Below are 21,433 nucleotides of genomic sequence, written 5' to 3'. Positions count from 1 at the left end.
AAGGCTTGTGACTGTTTTTTTTAATTCATTCGTGGGACATGGGCATCGCTGGCTGGCCAGCATTTATTGCCCATCAGTGGTCGCCCTTGAAGCTGAGTGGCTTGCTAGGCCATTTCAGAGGGCAGTTGAGAGTCAACCATAGGGCAGCACGGCAGCACAGTGGTTAGCACTGCTGCTTCACAGCTCCAGGGTCCCGGGTTCGATTCCCGGCACGGGATGGCACGGCAGCACAGTGGTTAGCACTGCTGCTTCACAGCTCCAGGGACCTGGGTTCGATTCCTGGCTTGGGTCACTGACTGTGTGGAGTTTGCACATTCTCCTCGCGTCTGCGTGGGTTTCCTCCGGGTGCTCCGGTTTCCTCCCACAGTCCAAAGATGTGCGGGTTTAGGTTGATTGGCCATGTTAAAATTGCCCCTTAGTGTCCTGAGATGCGTAGGTTAGAGGGATTAGTGGGTAAAATATGTAGGGATATGGGAGTAGGGTCTGGGTGGGATTGTGGTCGGTGCAGACTTGATGGGCCGAATGACCTCTTTCTGTACTGTAGGGTTTCTATGATTTCTATGATTTCTGTGGCTCAAGAGTCACATATAGGCCAGACCGGGTAAGGACAGCAGATTTTCTTCCCTAAAGGATATTGGTGAATCAGATGGGTTTTTCCGACAATCGACAACAGTTTCATGGTCATCCGTAGATTCTTAATTCCAGGTACTTATTTGTTGAATTCATCTGCCGTGCCGGTATTCACACCCGGGTTCCCAGAACATTAGCTGAGTTCTGGATTAATAGTCCAGCGATAAAACCACTAGGGCATCGCCTTCCTTTGAGAGTGCAGAGTTCTCAGAATCCCCAATGAGGAAGCCGTCATGTATTCAGAATGAATCTGGGTTATATGGGCAAAAACCAACGTTTGACCACATGACTCCACTGGCACAATCAGGTCAAACCTTCAAGTAGCCTATTGAGCTGAAAATAATGGAGCGAGCGCAAGCAAAGTTTGAAGACATTGACCCCAGCTCTGTAACAGGTAGAGGAGCCAGGATTCTCCGATACCACTGCGGACAGTGAGGACGGAGACTTTGGCCAAAACTCCATTCACTGCAGCAGGACTGGAGGATCCCAGACGTGGGTGAGGTCGAAGAATTCCGGCCAGGAAGAAAACTATCATTGTAAGCAAAGAACTACTGCAAGGCTCATTAAAATATGAGGGTTAATTTTCTGACTAAGTGTCCCGAGCAGGGAGATTTATGTGGGAGGCCGTTTGAGAAATTTGGGTGTATGCATGCACGTAATTTTTAAACAATTATAAATCAAGAGTCAGAAAATCAAATATTTAATATGAACCCTTAGTAGGCACGTGAACAAAGTGATCCGAGTAGAATATTAGAATCATAGAATACAGTGGAGAAGGAGGCCAGTCGGCCCATTGAGTCTGCACTGACAACAATCCCACCCAGGCCCTATCCCCGTAACCCCACATATTTACCCTACTAATGCCCTGGCACTAAAGGACGATTTAGCATGGCCAATCAACCTAATCTGCACATCTTTGGTAAGAATGTTTTGTACTTCTGTGGGATAAAGAACATTGGAAATCAAGGCTGAGAATCTCACTCCATAAATCTGGAGTGATGGGAGCTAGGGCACTCTGCCACTGCCAGAAATAGGCCTTTAATTATCTCAAGTGACTGCCCATCTCCTTTTGGAGGGCAGCTGATCTGCCTCCATCTCGGGGAAACTTCCCCAGCACTGGAACTGCATCAGGAGCCATCCAACATATCTCCCCTCTATTATCCCAAACTGCTGCCTCCTAGATCCTCACCGTGGGACCGGGAAAATGCTGCCCATTGAGTATTCCTGCACTAATATCCCAAGGCATCAATCCCTGCAACTGAAACTATTGGCTAACCTTAGTGTAACCAGTTGCAGAATGCTAGGCACATACCTGTAGGGGAATATGGCTGATTTTACATTTACTCAAACTTCATATATTCGAATCTTAGAATCATAGAAACCCTACAGCACAGAAAGAGGCCATTCAGCCCATCGAGTCTGCACTGACCACAATCCCACCCAGGCCCTACCCCCATATCCCTACATATTTACCCACTAATCCCTCTAACCTACACATCCCAGGACACTAAGGGCAATTTTAACATGGCCAATCAACCTAACCCGCACATCTTTGGACTGTGGGAGGAAACCAGAGCACCCGGAGGAAACCCACGCAGACACGAGGGGAATGTGCAAACTCCACACAGACAGTGACCCAAGCCGGGAATCGAACCCAGGTCCCTGGATCTGTGAAGCAGCAGTGCTAACCACTGTGCTACCGTGCCGCCCCCACTATGCTACCGTGCCGCCCGTATGTCTGTGATGTAGGAAGAAGGGAAGGGAAGAAGCAAAACTCAGTCCATTACACACTTGATTTGATAAATCTGGACATTAAATTTCAAACATTAACCTGGCAGGTTAAGCAAGTAATGGTTGAGGTACAGAACAATAATCAGAATGCTGCATCATGTTGTTTCTACAACATGCTAACGAATACATGGTAATGGAAGGACATGCTAAAAGAATTAATCAAATTATTAAAGACAACGCAGTTGATGGTGGGAAACAGCAGAATAGAACCTTATGTCGAGTTTATGGGAATTGAATGATAGAGCAACTGAGAGAGAATGTAGAACAGGCTAATCAGGTGAAAATCCCATCTTGAATTAGTAACGTACAATTAGGTTATCTAAGTCGTGGATAAAGATATCCTAATGTGTTTCAATGTCAGCTCTGATGATTGACCAAGGTTTGCTTTGAGAATAATTGTGGTGGAACATAATATAAGGCTTCAGGATGAATAGTAGGGTTTCCAATGATTCCAATGGATGCAATGGAATGGAAAGTATCAGAGGTTCAAGCCATTGCTATCGCTATGGATGGTCAATGGGTGGGATGTGATAAATATTTTACCTTATGTTGTGGAAAGCGAGGAGAATTTGGTGGGGACTACTTTAAGGGAATGCCAACAATCAGAAAGGATAATTGTCCATATTCAATATATTCAAATGAATAGGCTTCTTGTGGTTTTAAAGTTGATGACAATTTAGTTAAGTTAAGAAGTTTAGTTAAGTTAAGCTACAGTTAAGAAAGCCCACCAACACCTCTGCTTCCTCAGGAGGCTAAGAAAATTTGTCATGTCTGCTACGATTCTCACCAACGTTAACAGATGCACCATAGAAAGCATTCTTTCTGGCTGTATCACAGCTTGGTATGGCTCCTGCTCTGCCCAAGAGCACAAAAAACTATAAAGGGTCCATCACGCAAACCAGACTCCCATCCATTGACTCTGTCTACACTTCCCGCTGCCTCAGAAAAGCAGCCAGCATAGTCAAGGACGCCACGCACCCCGGACATACTGGGCCCGATTTTACCATCAAGTTTCTTTTCGGGTGCGATCCATGCCCGCCTCCACGCCGGTTCCCCCTTTACCAAGGCCCGAAAATGGCCGCGATTGGGACCATGCCCCAAATGGCCCCAATCGGCCATTTAAATGCATTTGCGTGCATTTAAGTTGACCTAATGGGCTGCACACCCAACTTTACCGGCAATTCACTAGCGTTAACACCTCGTTCACCCATCCAGAATCGGCGCGAAACAGACATGCTACATAGAAGTCCGATTTGGGAGCTCCAGTTAATGAGGAGGTAAGAGCCTAGCGTCCGACGGCTCTCTGCTTGAGATCAGTTGGCGGGGGGGGGGGGGCGGGGGGGGGCGGGGGAAGGTGGGTCTGCTGCCTCTCTGCTTGCAATCATTGGAGGGGAGAAGGGGGAGTCCGCTGCCACTCTGCCTGAGATCGGTGGAGGGAAAAGGGGGAGGGGCCCGTGATCGGCCTGGGTAGCAGGAGAGTGGGGGGGTAAGGGGATCAGTAATGTTATGGGTGTGGGGCAATGTCTGTGGGGACTGGGGGGAGGCATTACCCAGCCTGGGAGGGATGTGGCAGCGGAGCAGCATTCTATCTTTTTTTTGGCGCATGTGCAGATCGGAGCTGCTGGATTTTGGGCACGATAAGCCCCGCCCACAGGCTTGTACAGCGTGATTCGCAATCACTGATATTTTTTCAGGCAGAGTGTGTATGAGGGTGCCTCAGAATGGGTCTAAAAATCGGATCTGTAACACTCCCAGTTTCAAGTCCACCTAGCACTTGGAATCAAAATGATAAAATAGGGCCCACTGCCTTCCACCTTCTTCCGTCGGGGAAAAGATACAAAAATCTGAGGTCACATACCAACCAACCCAAGAACAGCTTCTTCTCTGCTGCCATCAGACTTTTGAATGGCCCTACCTCGCATTAAGTTGATCTGTCTCTACACCCTAGCTATGACTGTAACACTACATTCTGCACTCTCTCCTTTCCTTCTCTATGAATGGTATGCTTTGTCTGTATAGTGCGCAAGAAACAATACTTTTCACTTCAAAACGCTTCAAAACCATTCTTCTGACCCTCAGGGCAGATTTTAATGACAGCTAATTCACTTGCCATTCATTAATATTTTCCTTCATATGTTGGTGCCTTTCACAAGACCCAGAACAGGAGCTATCTGGTTGGTATTTTGGGAATGTCAAAGTGGCATGGAAGCTTTTCAGATTTGGGATTGGTCCCAAAATGCAATCCAAAGAAAAAAACCCTCTCCCACCCAAATTCCCAAGACCACACTGCCTTTCATTTTCCACGCTGTACAATCATTCCTGCTTTGAACCACTTAGACCTTTACCTCTGCACTGTGTTCCTGGCTTTTCCGGATTGGTATCTATAATTCCCTGGAAACATCTACATGAGAAAGCTCCTGGAGTGTTCGTGCAGATGGATAAATCAGAGCACGTGTTGTTCCCAGTCTGACACTCGTCAAAGTCTGAAACAAGAATTAGATTAGAATTGTCATTTGGAATAAAAGTTTTTGACCCAATAATTTTAAGTCCTGTTAAAAGCAAGCCATGTCCTATTTTCACAAATATCTCCAGGCAATGCTTTTATCTTCGAACCCAGCATTATCCCGACAGGTATATGTTTCATTCAACATTATACTGGTTCCTTTGCCTAAACAGCCAGATGATCCTGTGTCTGTTCATCACCACCCTGCTATAGTAAGCAATTAATTAACTAATATGTACACATTTTTTTACATAAGTACACTGAGGAAACCATTGAGGATCTCTCATAACCCCTACATTCACCATGGCAAATCCATCCAACCTACACATCCCAGGACTCTAAGGGGCAATTTTTAACCTGGCCAATCAACCTAACCCGCACATCTTTGGACTGTGGGAGGAAACCAGAGCACCCGGAGGAAACCCACGCAGACACGAGGGGAATGTGCAAACTCCACACAGACAGTGACCCAAGCCGGGAATCGAACCCAGGTCCCTGGATCTGTGAAGCAGCAGTGCTAACCACTGTGCTACCGTGCCGCCCGTATGTCTGTGAAAATGATGTAGGAAGAAGGGAAGAAGCAAAACTCAGTCCATTACACACTTGATTTGATAAATTTGGACATTAAACTTCAAACATTAACCTGGCAGGTTAAGCAAGTAATGGTTGAGGTAAAGAACAATAATCAGAATGCTGCATCATGTTGTTTCTACAACACGCTAACGAATACATGGTAATGGAAGGACATGCTAAAAGAATTAATCAAATTATTAAAGACAACGCAGTTGATGATGAGAAACAGCAGAATAGAACCTTATGTCGAGTTTATGGGAATTGAATGATAGAGCAACTGAGAGAGAATGTAGAACAGGCTAATCAGGTGAAAATCCCATCTTGAATTAGTAACGTACAATTAGATTATCTAAGTCGTGGATAAAGATATCCTAATGTGTTTCAATGTCAGCTCTGATGATTGACCAAGGTTTGCTTTGAGAATAATTGTGGTGGAATATAATATAAGGCTTCAGGATGAACAGTAGGGATTCCAATGATTCCAATGGATGCAATGGAATGGAAAGTATCAGAGGTTCAAGCCATTGCTATCGCTATGGATGGTTAATGGGTGGGATGTGATAAATATTTTACCCTATGTTGTAGAAAGCGAGGAGAATTTGGTGGGGACTACTTTAAGGGAATGCCAACAATCAAAAAGGATAATTGTCCATATTCAAAATATTCAAATGAACAGGCTTCTTGTGGTTTTAAAGTTGATGACAATTTAGTTAAGTTAAGAAGTTTAGTTAAGTTAAGCTACAGTTAAGAAAGCCCACCAACACCTCTGCTTCCTCAGGAGGCTAAGAAAATTTGTCATGTCTGCTACGATTCTCACCAACGTTAACAGATGCACCATAGAAAGCATTCTTTCTGGCTGTATCGCAGCTTGGTATGGCTCCTGCTCTGCCCAAGAGCACAAAAAACTATAAAGGGTCCATCACGCAAACCAAACTCCCATCCATTGACTCTGTCTACACTTCCCGCTGCCTCAGAAAAGCAGCCAGCATAGTCAAGGACGCCACGCACCCCGGACATACTGGGCCCGATTTTACCATCAAGTTTCTTTTCGGGTGCGATCCATGCCCGCCTCCACGCCGGTTCCCCCTTTACCAAGGCCCGAAAATGGCCGCGATTGGGACCATGCCCCAAATGGGCACGACGGCCATTTAAATGCATTTGCGTGCATTTAAGTTGACCTAATGGGCTGCACACCCAACTTTACCGGCAATTCACCAGCGTTAACACCTCGTTCACCCATCCAGAATCGGCGCGAAACAGACATGCTACATAGAAGTCCGATTTGGGAGCTCCAGTTAATAAGGAGGTAAGAGCCTAGCGTCCGACGGCTCTCTGCTTGAGATCAGTTGGCGGGGGGGGGGGGGGGGGAGAGGTGGGTCTGCTGCCTCTCTGCTTGCAATCATTGGAGGGAAGAAGGGGGAGTCCACTGCCACTCTGCCTGAGATCGGTGGAGGGAAAAATTCGTGAATTCGGAATCGCTGATTTTTTTTCAGGCAGAGTGTGTATGAGGGTGGCTCAGAGTGGGTCTAAAAATCGGATCTGTAACACTCCCAGTTTCAAGTCCACCCAGCACTTGGAATCAAAATGATAAAATAGGGCCCACTGCCTTCCACCTTCTTCCGTCGGGAAAAAGATACAAAAGTCTGAGGTCACGTACCAACCAACTCAAGAACAGCTTCTTCTCTGCTGCCATCAGACTTTTGAATGGCCCTACCTCGCATTAAGTTGATCTGTCTCTACACCCTAGCTATGACAGTAACACTACATTCTGCACTCTCTCCTTTCCTTCTCTATGAATGGTATGCTTTGTCTGTATAGTACGCAAGAAACAATACTTTTCACTTCAAAACGCTTCAAAACCATTCTTCTGACCCTCAGGGCAGATTTTAATGACAGCTAATTCACTTGCCATTCATTAATATTTTCCTTCATATGTTGGTGCCTTTCACAAGACCCAGAACAGGAGCTATCTGGTTGGTATTTTGGGAATGTCAAAGTGGCATGGAAGCTTTTCAGATTTGGGATTGGTCCCAAAATGCAATCCAAAGAAAAAAACCCTCCCCCACCCAAATTCCCAAGACCACACTGCCTTTCATTTTCCACGCTGTACAATCATTCCTGCTTTGAACCACTTAGACCTTTACCTCTGCACTGTGTTCCTGGCTTTTCCGGATTGGTATCTATAATTCCCTGGAAACATCTACATGAGAAAGCTCCTGGAGTGTTCGTGCAGATGGATAAATCAGAGCACGTGTTGTTCCCAGTCTGACACTCGTCAATGTCTGAAACAAGAATTAGATTAGAATTGTCATTTGGAATAAAAGTTTTGGACCCAGTAATTTTAAGTCCTGTTAAAAGCAAGCCATGTCCTATTTTCACAAATATCTCCAGGCAATGCTTTTATCTCCGAACCCAGCATTATCCCGACAGGTATATATTTCATTCAACATTATACTGGTTCCTTTGCCTAAACAGCCAGATGATCCTGTGTCTGTTCATCACCACCCTGCTATAGTAAGCAATTAATTAACTAATATGTACACATTTTTTTACATAAGTACACTGAGGAAACCATTGAGGATCTCTCATAACGCCTACATTCACCATGGCAAATCCATCCAACCTACACATCCCAGGACACTAAGGCGCAATTTAGCATGGCCAATCCACCTAACCTGCATATCTTTGAACTGTGGGAAGAAACCGGAGCACCCGGAGGAAACCCACGTACGCACAGCAAAGACATGCAAACTCCACATAGACAGTCACCCGAGGTCGGAATTGAACCTGGGTCCCTGGCACTGTGAGGCAGCACTGCTAACCACTGTGCTACCATGCCGCCCAAGCAGCTTTCCTTTTGTAATGGACATTCATCTTTGATTTTCAGAAAATCTCCTCATAATACAAAAATTGCAAACCCATTCTGGCAGCTGTTTCAAGTTTGACCGAGGGATTTGGGCAGCTCAAAATTTACTATCTGTTGTGGCGTAACGATCAGCAAGATTCATTTTGAAACATTTTCACATTCCGTAAACCACTCCTGGTTTAATCAGTTCAGATCTTTACCTGTGCACTGTGTTCCTGGCTTTTCCAGATTAATATCTGTAGTTCCTCCTAAACAATGACACGAGAAACTTCCTGGAATGTTTGTGCAGACAGCTAAATCAGAGCATGTGTTGTTTCCAGTTTGACACTCGTCAATGTCTGAAACAAGAATTAGGTAAAACTGTCACTCGGAATAAAAGTTACTTTAGCCAATGATTAAAAATCATGTTCTGTAGAAGAGTCATTTTCAATTAGACCAGAATTCTCCGGCCATTCATGTCCTAACATCACTGCCAGAGAGAACAGAGAATGTGGCGCTCAGCCAAATCTCAATTCACTGCAGCAGGACTGGATAATCCCAGTTGCGGGCGAGATCAGAGAATCTGACCCATTAACTCTGGCCGGAATACTCCAAACTGGCCGTAATTCTCCAATCTCGCCCACAGCTGGAACTTTCTGGTCTCACTGCAGGGAATGAAGATTTGGCTGAGTGCCAAATTCTCCATCCTCACTGACAGTGGTAGCGGAGGCATGAGAGATTGGAGAATTCCGGCCTCTGTTTCTCTTTCCACAGATGCAGCCAAACATGTTGAGATTTTGTGCCACTATCTGTTTTTATTTCAGACCTTCAGCATCTGCGGGATTTTGCTTTTATTCTAGAGTAATAGCGACTCAATGATGCTCAAGCTGGACTCTATCAGGAACAATCATCTCGAGACCTCACTACAGCTTTGGTCCAAACTTGGACATGTTAAGGAACATGAATGTATTTAGTGCAACACCAAGGCTGGGAACTCCAAATTCAGCGACCCATAACTTCCTGGTTTCCCAGTGTCACTGGGGGGGGGGGGGGGGGGGGGGCGGGGAACACCAGTGATGTGCTGGGGAATCTCTAGGATGTTCCCATGTAAAGGTTTACCCAGCAATTGTCCAGAAGTGCTAACATCTTCTGGACAATTACACTGGGCTGGGAACCATCCGACCAGAAGCGATTTAAATTGCTAACTCCAGATGGTTCTGCCAGTTTTACCCTGATAATTACTCTGAAAGAGTTAGGAAAAATGTCAATTCCAACTATTTAAACACCCCAACCAATCTCGCACAGGACGCACTGCACACACACAAACCCCCCCCCCAGCCGACTCCCTCACCACCCCTTCCCACACACGAACCCCCCCTCTGGTCCGGTCTGACTCGGCCCAAACCCCCTTATAATCCGATCTGACCTGACACACCCACCGATCTTCCTGACCCCACCCACTCCTGATTCCCTCCTAAACTCCTCCACCTTCCCCCCCCCCAACCGCCCCCCCCCTAAACACCCCCCCCCCCCCCCCCCCACCCCCCACCCCCTGCCTCCACAGGGAACAGTAAGCTCAGAAGAAGCCCTGGAGATCCAAGAAGGCAACTGAAGGTTGGCGATTCTGCGGTGTGGGCTATTGGGGAATCGGTATTCCTTTGGCGCAGCAGTGCTCTGCTTGGCATGGCCAAAGGGCTGAAATCGTGCTTGTCAAGGTGATGTTTGAGTGTACTCTGGAATGAAGGAACCAGGAGCAAATTTTGGGGAGAATTCCAAGGTGAGATCTTTGAAAGTGAAGATTGGAAACACTTGTGAGTGAAACAGAGGGCCTTTAGGGGAGACGATGGTCTAGTGGTATTATCGCTAGACTATTAATCCAGAAACTCAGCTAATGTTCTGGAGACCCGGGTTCGAATCCCGCCATGGCAAATGGTGGAATTTGAATTTAATAAAATAAATCTGGAATTAAGAATCTACTGATGGCCATGAAGCCATTGTCGATTGTCAGAAAAAGCCATCTCGTTCATTAATGTCCTTTAGGGAAGGAAATTTGCCATCCTCCCCTGGTCTGGCCTACATGTGACTTCAGAGCCACAGCAATGTGGTTGACTCTCAACTGCCCTCGGGCAACTAGGAATGGCCAGCCAGCAATGCCCATGTCCCACGAATGAATTTTTAAAAAAATTCTCCGACCTCGCCCGCAGCTGGGATTCTACCATCCTGCTGTAATGAATGGAGATTTGGCTGTGCGCCAAATTCTCCATTCTTACTGGCTCTGACTGGCAGTGGTGCCAGGGCACGAACAGCTGGGGAATGGCGGCCAGAGATTTAGGGATTCTGATTGACTCACAATGTGGCTAATGTCTATGTGGGTAGTTAAAAAATCCATGGAATCTATGCTGATCACATCTGTTATTTATTCTGAAGTACGATGTGTCCACCCACAGCTTCCCTGTTACTTCACATCTCATCGCTATCTTACGAAGAGTTTAGAAGAATGCGGGGGAGATTTAATTGAGGTATATAAGATGATGAAGGGGATTCACAGGGTGGACGTAGAGAGGATGTTTCCTCTTGTGGGACAATCTAGAACAAGAGCTCATAGTTTTAGGATAAGGGGTAGAAGATTTAAAATAGAGATGAGGAGAAATTACTTCTCTCAAAGGATTGTGAGTCTGTGGAATTTGCTACATCAGAATGTGGCGGATGACAGGACATTGAATAAATCTGAGGAGGGGGTGGACAGGTTTTTAATTAGTAACGGATTGAAGGGTTATGGAGAACGGGCAGGGAAATGGAGTTGAGGCCAAGATGAGATCAGCCATGATGGTATTAAATGGTGAAGTAGGCTCGAGGGGCTGAATTGCCCACTCCTGCCCCTAGCTTTTATGTTCTTATGTGCTTAAATTAAACCTTTGATGCTTCCAGCAGAGGGTGGGTTGAATAACAACATGGAGCCAGTCACCCCTCCTCACTCGGGTTTGTGACAATTAGGAGTATATCCCAAACAGACGTGACAAATCGAGGGATCCTGCCCAGATTGATAACTTTTGGGGAACCCCACCCGGGGCTGGTCATAATAGTTTGTAACTCTAATTTTAACTGTGTGACTATAATCCTGTGTGTTTGAGCTTTCTTTCCTTCGTGTAGTAGCTTGGCTCCACCAGTTAAGGACAAATTATAGACATTCATTAATGAATAGCAACTAAGTACAGGATGATGAAGATTCAATGCTTCCAGACGTGACTCTAGGGTCTAACTACTGGGCCAAGCCTAGACAAGTTGGAGTGAAGCCTCAACTCAGTTCCCAATTGCTCAGCATGGGTCATGTGACCATTTCAGAAGATCACCCATCAAAGGGGCCAGACACCGCATCAACATTTAATTCTTAAAATCCCAAAAGCTTTGCTGGACCTCCTGATGCTGAAATCAGCATGCTTTCCTCTCATTTTCAGAATACAAAGAAAAGGTTATGGCTCAAAAGTCAAGTTTCCCTGTCGCATTTAGTTTGCTCAGCAATTCATGTCTGCTGTGGACATGACAGCAGCAAGACCTGGACAACATTTAGTCTTGGGCTAGTAAATGGGAAGTAACATTTATGCCACACGAGTACCAGGCAGTGACCAGCTCCAACAAGAGAGAATTTAACCATCGCTGTGTGATGTTCAACGGCATTACCATCTCTGAATTCCCAATCAACAACATCCTGGGGGTCACCGTTCACCAGACACATCATTGGACCATGGCAACAAGAGCAGGTCAGAGGCTAGGAACTCTGCGGTGAGCAACTCACCTCCTGAGTTTCTGAATCCTGTCCACCTTGTACAAGGCGCAAGTCAGGAATGTAATGGAATATTACACACTTGCTAATAAGTGCAGCTCCAACACTGAAAAAGTTCGCCAGTATCCAAGAGAAAGCAGCCTGATTGAATGACATCTCATCTATCTCATTGTACATTCACTGACTCCACCATTGGTGCAGAGTAATAGCAGTGCTCTCTACTAGATGCATTGCAGCAATTTGCCAAGATTCCTTCACCAGCCCCTTCCAAACCTGCGACCTCTACTACCTAGAAGGACAAGGACACTGGAGACAAAGAAACACAACCATCTGAAACTTCCTTCAAGTCATATGCCATCTTAGAAATCCTGCTGTGCAGAAGGAGACCATTCGGCCAATCAAGTCTGCACTGACCACAGTCCCATCCATCCCATTTACCCTAGCTAGTCCCCCTGACATTAAGGGGCGATTTAGCATGGCCAATCCACCTAACCCGCACATCTTTGGACTATGGGAGGAAACCGGAGCACCTGGAGGAAACCCATGCAGACACGGGGAGAATGTGCAAACTCCACACAGGCAGTGACCCGAGGCTGGGAATCGACCTGGGTCCTTGGCCCTGTGAAGCAGCAGTGAGGCGGAATTTTCCCAAAATTTCTCCGAGTGTCAGATCCAAGCTGAAAACCATCGCGTCTCTCTCCAGAAATACAGCCAAGTTTTCACTCCAAATTTCCTGGCATTTGGTGCGCAGAGAATCTGGGGGCGTGGTTTGCGCCAAGGCCAGCTTGACAGAGGTTGGGATGTCATCTTTAAAGGACACCCCAATCTCTGCTATAATTAATGCCCCTCCCATCCCCACTCCCCCCACACCCCCCACGGACATGGAGGAGCCCCCCCCTCAAGCATTGGGGCAATGAAACCACCACCACCATGTAGGCATCGAGGCATTTCCCCTAACCCATGAAGCGAGCATTGGGAATTTCCCACACAGGCATCATCTTACCCTCCACCCCACCCCCCACAACCCCAAGACCACCCCCTCCTCAGGGGCTTCATTTTCCCTCTTCCCCAAGGCATCACCACCCCCAAGTCTCACAGGTATTGCCTTCCCCCTTCTCGTGCATCAGCCCTCCCCTCTCCCACCAGCCCCAACACAAATGAGGCTCCCCAAAGGGACCATCGCTGGCTTTGCTAACCTTGATTTGATTTGATTTGATTTATAATTGTCACATGTATTAGTATACAGTGAAAAGTATTGACTTCAGGAAGCGTAAAGGAGAACATGCCCCTGTCTACATCAATGGGGACGATGTAGAAAGGGTCAAGACCTTCAGGTTTTTAGGTGTCCAGATCACCAACAACCTGTCCTGGTCCCCCCATGCCGACACTATAGTTAAGAAAGCCCAGCAACGCTTCTACTTTCTCAGAAGACTAAGGAAATTTAGCATGTCAGCTACGATTCTCACCGACTTCTACAGATGCATCACAGAAAACATTCTTTCTGGTTATATCACAGCTTGGTATGGCTCCTGCTCTGCCCAAGACCGCAAGGAACTACAAAAAGTTATGAATGTAGCCCAATCCATCACTCAAACCATCCTCCCATCCATTGACTCTGTCTACACTTCCCACTGCCTCGGCAAAGCAGCCAGCATAATTAAGGACCCCACGCACCCCGGACATTCCCTCTTCCACCTTCTTCCGTCGGGAAAAAGATACAAAAGTCTGAGGTCACGTACCAACTGACTCAAGTACAGCTTCTTCCCTGCTGCCATCAGACTTTTCAATGGACCTCCCTCGCATTAAGTTGACCTTTCTCTGCACTCTAGCTATGACTGTAACACTACATTCTGCACTCTCTCATTTCCTTCTCTATGAATGGTATGCTTTGTCTGTATAGCGCGCAAGAAACAATACTTTTCACTGTGTCCCAATACATGTGACAATAATAAATCAAATCAAATCAAATCAAAAACCGAAATCACGTCGGCGCAAATCCTCTTTTGTTCTACTTCTCTAGATTGAATGGCCATTACATGGGATTTGGGCTCGTTGCTAGCATGGCCGCGAGATCACCTTTCCAGAACTCCATCCTGAGTAGCACTGTGGGTGCACCTTCACCACATCCACTGCAACTGTTCAGGAAAGCGACTCTCCACCACATTCACAGGGGCAATAAATGCTGGCCTAGCCACTGATGTTTAATCCCCTGAAAAAGTGTTTTCAAAGCCAGGAAATAGTTTTATAATAGTGGGCGACACGGTGGCACAGTGGTAAGCACTGCTGCCTCACCGCGCCAGAGACCCGGGTTCGATTCCCAGCTTGGGTCACTGTCTGTGTGGAGTTTGCACGTTCTCCCCGTGTCTGCACGAGTTTCCCCCGGGTGCCCTGGTTTCCTCCCACAGTCCAAAGATGTGCGGATTATGTGGATTGGCCATGCTAAATTGCCCCTTAGTGTCAGGGGGACTAGCTCGGGTAAGTGCATGGGGTTGTGGGGATAGGGCCTGGGTGGGATTGTGGTCAGTGCAGACTCGATGGGCCGAATGGCCTCCTTCTGCACTGTAGAATTCTATGATTCTATAATCAAGCAGGAAAATATTTCAGGCTCTGGGAATAGTGACTGGGACTAATTGGAGAATCTTTCATAGAGCCAGCACAGATGTTATGGCTGAATGGCCACGTTCTGCCTTGAAAATGTCCATGACTTTATAATATTCGTCTTGACATTCCTCTGTTAGTTTTAGCAAGTCATTTATCCATTTAGCTGAAACAGGTGCTTTAAAATGGCGCTGAGATCAATCTAAGTTGAACATGTTTTTACACACCCACATCACCAATGCTCATGTCGAAACATTTTCACCTTCCTTACTTTCTCACCACTCCTGCATTAAACAGTTCAGCTCTTTACCTGTGCACTGTGTTCCTGGGTTTGCCAGATTAGTATCTGTAGTTCCTTCCAAACAACGACACGAGAAATTCCCTGGAGTGTTTGTGCAGACAGCTAAATCAGAGCATGTATTCCTAGCCTGACACTCGTCAATGTCTGAAACAAGAATTAAATCACAGCTATCAGGGTAAATGTAACTTTAATCCAATAATTTAAAGCAATATCAAACTCAAACAATGTCCTACCTTCACATGTCCTTCCAGGTACATTGGGGCTTGTGTCGTTGAACCCAGTGTTACACTGACAGGTGTACGTTGCGTTCAATCTGATACAAGTTCCATTACCTGAACAGTCATTCTGCCCTGACTGGCAGCTGTCTTTGTCTGTAATAAAGAGGAAAGATCTGTGTTAGAAAAGGGATTCCTTTGGAAATTATTGACTTAAAATGATTTTAAAGATTAATACATTTCAGTAAGGGGCAAATGCCCCAGAATTAGCCCAGGCCACAACCGTGTTGTTCCAGTTCAGCTACAACACTGGCATCAACCTGATAATGTACAACGTTGCCCAGGGATGGCACGGTGGCGCAGTGGTTAGCACTGCTGCCTCACAGCTCCAGGGACCCGGTTCGATTCCCAGCTTCGGTCACTGTCTGTGTGGAGTTTGCACATTCTCCCCGTGTCTGCGTGGGTTTCCTCCAGGTGCTCCGGTTTCCTCCCACAGTCCAAAGATGAGTGGGTTAGGTGCATTGGTCATGCTAAATTGCCTCTTTGTGTCCCAGGATGTGTAGGTTAGAGGGATTAGCGGAGTAAATATGTGGGGATATGGGGATAGGGCCTGGGCGTGATTGTTGTCAGTGTAGACCCGATGGGGCGAATGGCCTCCCTCCTGTAGGGATTCTATGATCTTCTATGTAGCAATTCTATGAAGTCTGCCCAGCCTCAATCTAGTACAGACATGTAGCACCATCCTTGTTCAGAATACAAGAGAAAGCAGATCATCTGATTGTTCAACCACCTCCATCTTATCACCGGCTAACTCTCTCTTTATTTTGCTGTTGCAGTTTCGGACGATTGATCAGCTAACCGGAGGAATAGTTGTCACAAAATATCCCAATCCTCAGGGGTGGTGGAAACTAGCGGCCAGAATTTTGCCATCCCACCCGCAACGGGAATTGGAGTGGGCGAGGGAAGGAGCATGGAAAGGTCCGTTGGCCTCGGGATGGATTTCACGCTTTCGGGATGAGCGAGGCTGGAAAATCCTGCCCAACATGTCAGGACAAAAGACAAGGCTGAAAGGTTGCAACCATCTTCAACCAAAAATAGCAAGTGGATGGTCCATGTCAGCCTCCTCCTGAGATCCTGATTGTCATAAATGCCAGACTTCAGTCAATTCCATTCACTCAAGAAAGAGCTCAAGGTACTGGATGCTGCAAAGGCTTTGGGCCTGACAACATTCCTGCAGTACATAGTATTGAAGACTTATTGCCCCAGAACTAGCTCAGGCCACAACCATGTTGTTCCAGTTCAGCTACAACAGTGGCATCTACTTGATAATGTACAATATTGCCCAGGGGTGGCACAGTGGTGAGCACTGCTGCCTCATAGCGCCAGGGACTCAGGTTCGATTCCCGGCTTGGGTCACTGGCTGTGCGGAGTTTGCACATTCTCCCCGTGTCTGCGTGGGTTTCCTCCCACAGTCTGAAAGACGTGCTGGTTAGGTGCATTGGCCATGCTAAATTCTCCCTCAGTGTACCTGCCGGAGTGTGGCAGCGAGGGGATTTTCACAGTAGCTTCACTGCAGTGTTAACGTAAGCCTACTTGTGACACTAATAATTACATTGAAAGGTATGTCCTGTTCCAAAAAAAGCAGGACAAATTTAACCCAGGTAACAACCGCCCAATCAGTCTACTCTCAATCATCAGGAAAGTGCTGGAAGGCGCTGTGAACACTGCCATCTAGTGGCCATCACTCAGCAATATGTTCTCACTGACACTCAATTTGGGTTCTCCCAGGGACACTCAGCTTCAGAACAAACATAGACACAGAACTGATTTCCAGAGGTGACGTGAGAAGAACCGTCTCTGATATCAAGGCAGCTTTTGACTCAGTGTGGCATCATGGAGACTTGGCAAAATTGGCTCACTAGGAATCAGGGGAAAAAACTACTTAAAGTCATGCCTAACAAAAAGGAGGATCATAGAATAGAATCCATACAGTACAGAAGGAGGCCATTTGGCCATCGAGTCTGTACAAACCACAATCCCACCAGGCCCTATTCCCGTAACCCCGTACATTTACCCTGCTAATGCGCCTGACAATGGGGTCAATTTAGCATGGCCAATCCACCTAACCTGTAGATCTTTGGACTGTGGGAGGAAACCAGAGCACCCGGAGGAAACCCATGCAGACATGGGGAGAACATGCAAACACTGCACAGACAGTGGCCCGAGGCCGGAATTGAACTTGGGTCCCTGGCACTGTGAGGCAGCAGTGCTAACCACTGTGCCATCGTGCTGCCCAGGATGGTTGTGCTTGTTGGACATCAATCGTCTCAGTCACAGGGAGTCACAGCAGGAGTTCCTCAGGGTGGTATCTTGGGCCCAACCATCTTCGACTGCTTCATCAAAGACCTTACCTTCATTAGATGGTCAGAATTGGAGATGTTCGCTGATAATTGCACCAGGTTCAGTATCATTCACTAAGCTTCTGATTCTGAAGCAGTCCATGCTCATACACAGCAAGACATGGACAAAATTCAGGCTTGGGCTGGTTAGGGACAAGTAAGTCTTTTACCACACAAACGCCAGACAGTGACCATCTCTACCTGATGTTCAATGGCATTACAGTTGATGAATTCCCCATCATCAATAGCCATGGGGTTACGATTAATCAGAAATTTAACTGGGCCAGTCGTATAAATACTACAGCTCATAAACTTAAATGCTGCCAATTCTGTGTGAGTAACTTGCCTCCAGACTCCCTAAAGCCTGTCCACCTTCTACAAGGCACAAGCCAGGAATGTGACGAAATGCTCTCCATTTTCTGAGATGAGTGCAGTTCCAAAAACTCTCAAGAAGTTCAGCTTCATCCAGGACAAAGCTCAATCAGCACTTTCGTCCACCCCCAAGGCATTTCATGGAGGCACAATCAGACAAAATTGGATACCGAGGCAAAGAGGGCAATGTTAAGTGGAGTGATAAAAATGCCATCGGAGTTGGGTTTAATGGATAATGGTAAATAACGTGAACAAGTGGATGGGATGGGGAAATTTCGGTGGAAATTCCAAAGTGGGACACTATTGATGGGGACAACAGAATGGGTTGATCAAAAGGTAAAGAGGCAAGGAGACACGTTTCATTGTACCACTCAGATATACCTGCTAACATTTAACATTGGTTGAAAGATCTGTTGTCAAATACCTTACCTGTTATAGTAGTGTTTTCAAGATCAATGTCAAACTCTTTACTCTTGGTTAAGGAATCGGCAAATGCTTCTTTGGCTTCACTCAAAGTGACATTTTCTTCGATTGACAACACAATGTCAAAATCTACACGCACACTCCCTGGCGTGATGCTATTTATGACAATTCTCAATCTTCCGGTGTTGTACAAATTTATGAGTCTTTGGACTAATCTGCTTAGCAGCTGAAATGAAACACAGTTATTCAGTGACTCGAGAGTTTCCTCTGCTATTCTGCTCCTTCCCAACCTTGACAGAATTGCCGTTGGTTATGCCTTTCCCCACCCATCAGCTTTTTCACGTGTTCATGGGATGCGGGCCGGGCCTTATTGCCCACCTCTGAGGGCATTTAAGAGTCAACCACATTGCTGTGGGTCTGAAGTCACATGTCAGCCAGATTTCCTTCCCTATGGGGCATTAGTGAACCATGATGGGTTTTTATGGCAATGATTTCATGATCATCATTCATTTTGACTTTTAATTCCAGGTTTTTATTGAATTCGAATTTCACCATCTGCAGCGGTGGGATTCGAACCTAGAGCAATACCCTGATGTCTGTGGATTACTAGCCCAGCCACAATACCACTACGCCACTGCTTCCCCTTGTGAGATGCATTGTCGACCCATGGACAACATGGTGGCACAGTGGTTAGCATGCTGCTTCACAGTGCCAGGGACCAAGGTTCAATTCCTTGCTTGGGTCACTATCTGTGCAGAGTCTGCACATTCTCCTTGCGTCTGCGTGGGTTTCCTCCAGTTTCCTCACATAGTCTGAAAGACGTGCTGGTTAGGTGCATTGGCCATGTTAAATTCTCCCTCAGTGTACCCGAACAGGCGCCGGAGTGTGGCGACTAGGGGATTTTCACAGTTCATTGTAGCGTTAATGTAAGCCTACTTGTGACACTAATAAATAAATAAAAATAAAATAAGCCTTCAGTGCCCATTAACATGGGAGGAGAGAGCAACCAGAGTGTTTAAATAAACTGAGTATTCATCATCACTTCATCCAGACCACGCAAACAATGGCTCTTTAACATCCACAAGAACAAATTAACACATATCAGATGCTTCGCTTTTGTTAGTTAGTCATTGCACCATTTTTATTCCACATACAAGAGCTAATGATGAGAGAAGACTTACATCTTTAATGAAATTATCCACAAATGTTTTGTACAGTTGACTGTCTCTGTTTCTGAAATCTGGGAAGAAAGCCTTGTTTTGGATCCTTGTTCTTGCTTTCAACACTTTGGCAACTTTGGACAGTGAAAAGAAAACATGTTGAGTAAAATGCAAAGTGTACATATACAATACTCCTGTTATCGAGCAGCTGTGTGGACATGGCGATCGAGATAATGCACCATGGCTTCCTAGAGTCAGAATGAAGAAAAATGGAAAAATCCATTTTCAGGGGGCTTAATGAAAGGAAGGTATTAATCCGAGTGAAGACAGTCCTTTGAACTGGAGCTGTAAACTCGACTACTGGAGATCAGATTTTGCAGTACTCAGGTGGCATGTGTTCTCCAAGTACCTCAAAGGAAGGGAAAATGGATGCATTTTCCAGGATTTCCAAGGGCGTACCCCACCCATGCATAGAACAAAGAACAAAGAAAATTACAGCGCAGGAACAGGCCCTTCGGCCCTCCAAGCCTGCACCAACCAAGCTGCCCGACTGAACTAAAACCCCCTACCCTTCCGGTGATCATATCCCTCCATTCCCATGTCACCATGTCTTATTTGGGATTTGAACCCGGGGCCTTCAAATTATGAGACTGATGCATTGCCTATTGTGCTAAGAAAACATCTAACATGTGGGTGAAGAGAGTTAGCATGCTTTTGGCTTTTGTATGCGAGTTCTCATCTTCTGCCCACACCGCTGGCTGCCAACAATGCCCAAAAGAGAGCCAACTGCATAAATCTGTTCCTGCCAGTACACAACCTCGCCATCAGCGGCAAGTGGCACAGTGGCACAGTGGTTAGCACTGCTGCCTCACAGCGCCAGGGACCCGAGTTCGATTCCCAGCTTGGGTTACTGTCTGTGTGGAGTCGGCACGTTCTTCCCATGTCTGCGTGGGTTTCCTCCGGGTGCTCCGGTTTCCTCCAACACTCCAAAGATGTGTAGATTAGGTGGATTGGGCATGCTAAATTGCCCCTTAGTGTCCAAAGATATGTGGGTTAGGGGGATTAGCGGGGTAAATGCGTGGGGGTTACAGGCATAGGACCTGGGTAAGATGCCCTGTCAGAGAGTTGGTGCAGACTCAATGGGCCGAATGGTCTTCTGCACTGTAGGATTCTATGATCTATCAGCCAGTCCTCAGCTGCATTTCCTCACAGCAACATACAGAAATTGGTACACCAGGATAAAGCTGCAGAGGAACTCGGAGAAGGTTTAGCCCCCAGACATGCTGAGTTACTGATAGATGGGCACACCCTGGCACCCATGAACCAAACTCCCAGCTACCGGCGAATGGCTATTGTGGCTATCTCAAGAGGGATGAAGGCTAAGGGAGTAGATCTTGAGATGAAATCTGGAGTGGAGGCCCAAGGTGGATCCAAGTCTAAATGTGTTCTCTTTCTGCTAATCCCTGCAGCCAAGCCCATGCCAAACTTTGTTGATTGCTAGGGTGGGAGACCTGAGTCACACCAGGCAATGCTTAATGCAGTGTTGACTACCACGGTACAAACCATCAGCCTGGCTGCCATAACCCCACACATGCTCATTGTATATGTGTTGGCAGTGCTGTGTCCACGCGACAGAGTTTCAATTTTGGTGGGGTTGGAATTCTAGAGAGATCAGTTAACTTACTCTGATGCACCAAAATTGCTCTATGTTCTAAGGAACATGAAAACTACCATCTTCAACCCCACTACAAGCGGCTTACCTTTGCCACTGATTACATACGAACATATATACATAGGAACAGACAAACTAGGAACTGGAGTACACCATTTGGCCTTCCGAGC

The 21,433-nt window shown here is 46.5% G+C and overlaps 1 protein-coding gene across 1 annotated transcript in view; it reads right to left on the bottom strand.

Annotated features, from left to right (window-relative positions):
• Nucleotides 1-21,433, bottom strand: part of LOC144506090 (uncharacterized) — a 76,256-nt gene that overhangs the window by 8,814 nt on the left and 46,009 nt on the right. The window contains exons 9-13 of the mRNA XM_078231906.1: nucleotides 19,613-19,725; nucleotides 18,438-18,657; nucleotides 15,256-15,393; nucleotides 15,032-15,166; nucleotides 7,642-7,779 (exon numbers count right to left, since the gene is read on the bottom strand). Of these exons, the coding sequence (XP_078088032.1) occupies nucleotides 7,642-7,779; nucleotides 15,032-15,166; nucleotides 15,256-15,393; nucleotides 18,438-18,657; nucleotides 19,613-19,725 (744 nt within the window). The remainder of the gene's footprint in view (nucleotides 1-7,641; nucleotides 7,780-15,031; nucleotides 15,167-15,255; nucleotides 15,394-18,437; nucleotides 18,658-19,612; nucleotides 19,726-21,433) is intronic.

This window comes from Mustelus asterias, chromosome 17 (genome assembly GCF_964213995.1).
Source record: "Mustelus asterias chromosome 17, sMusAst1.hap1.1, whole genome shotgun sequence".
NCBI lineage: Eukaryota > Metazoa > Chordata > Chondrichthyes > Carcharhiniformes > Triakidae > Mustelus > Mustelus asterias.
The sequence above is the reverse complement of the archived record's forward strand: the minus strand, read 5'-3'. Positions and strand labels throughout refer to the sequence as shown.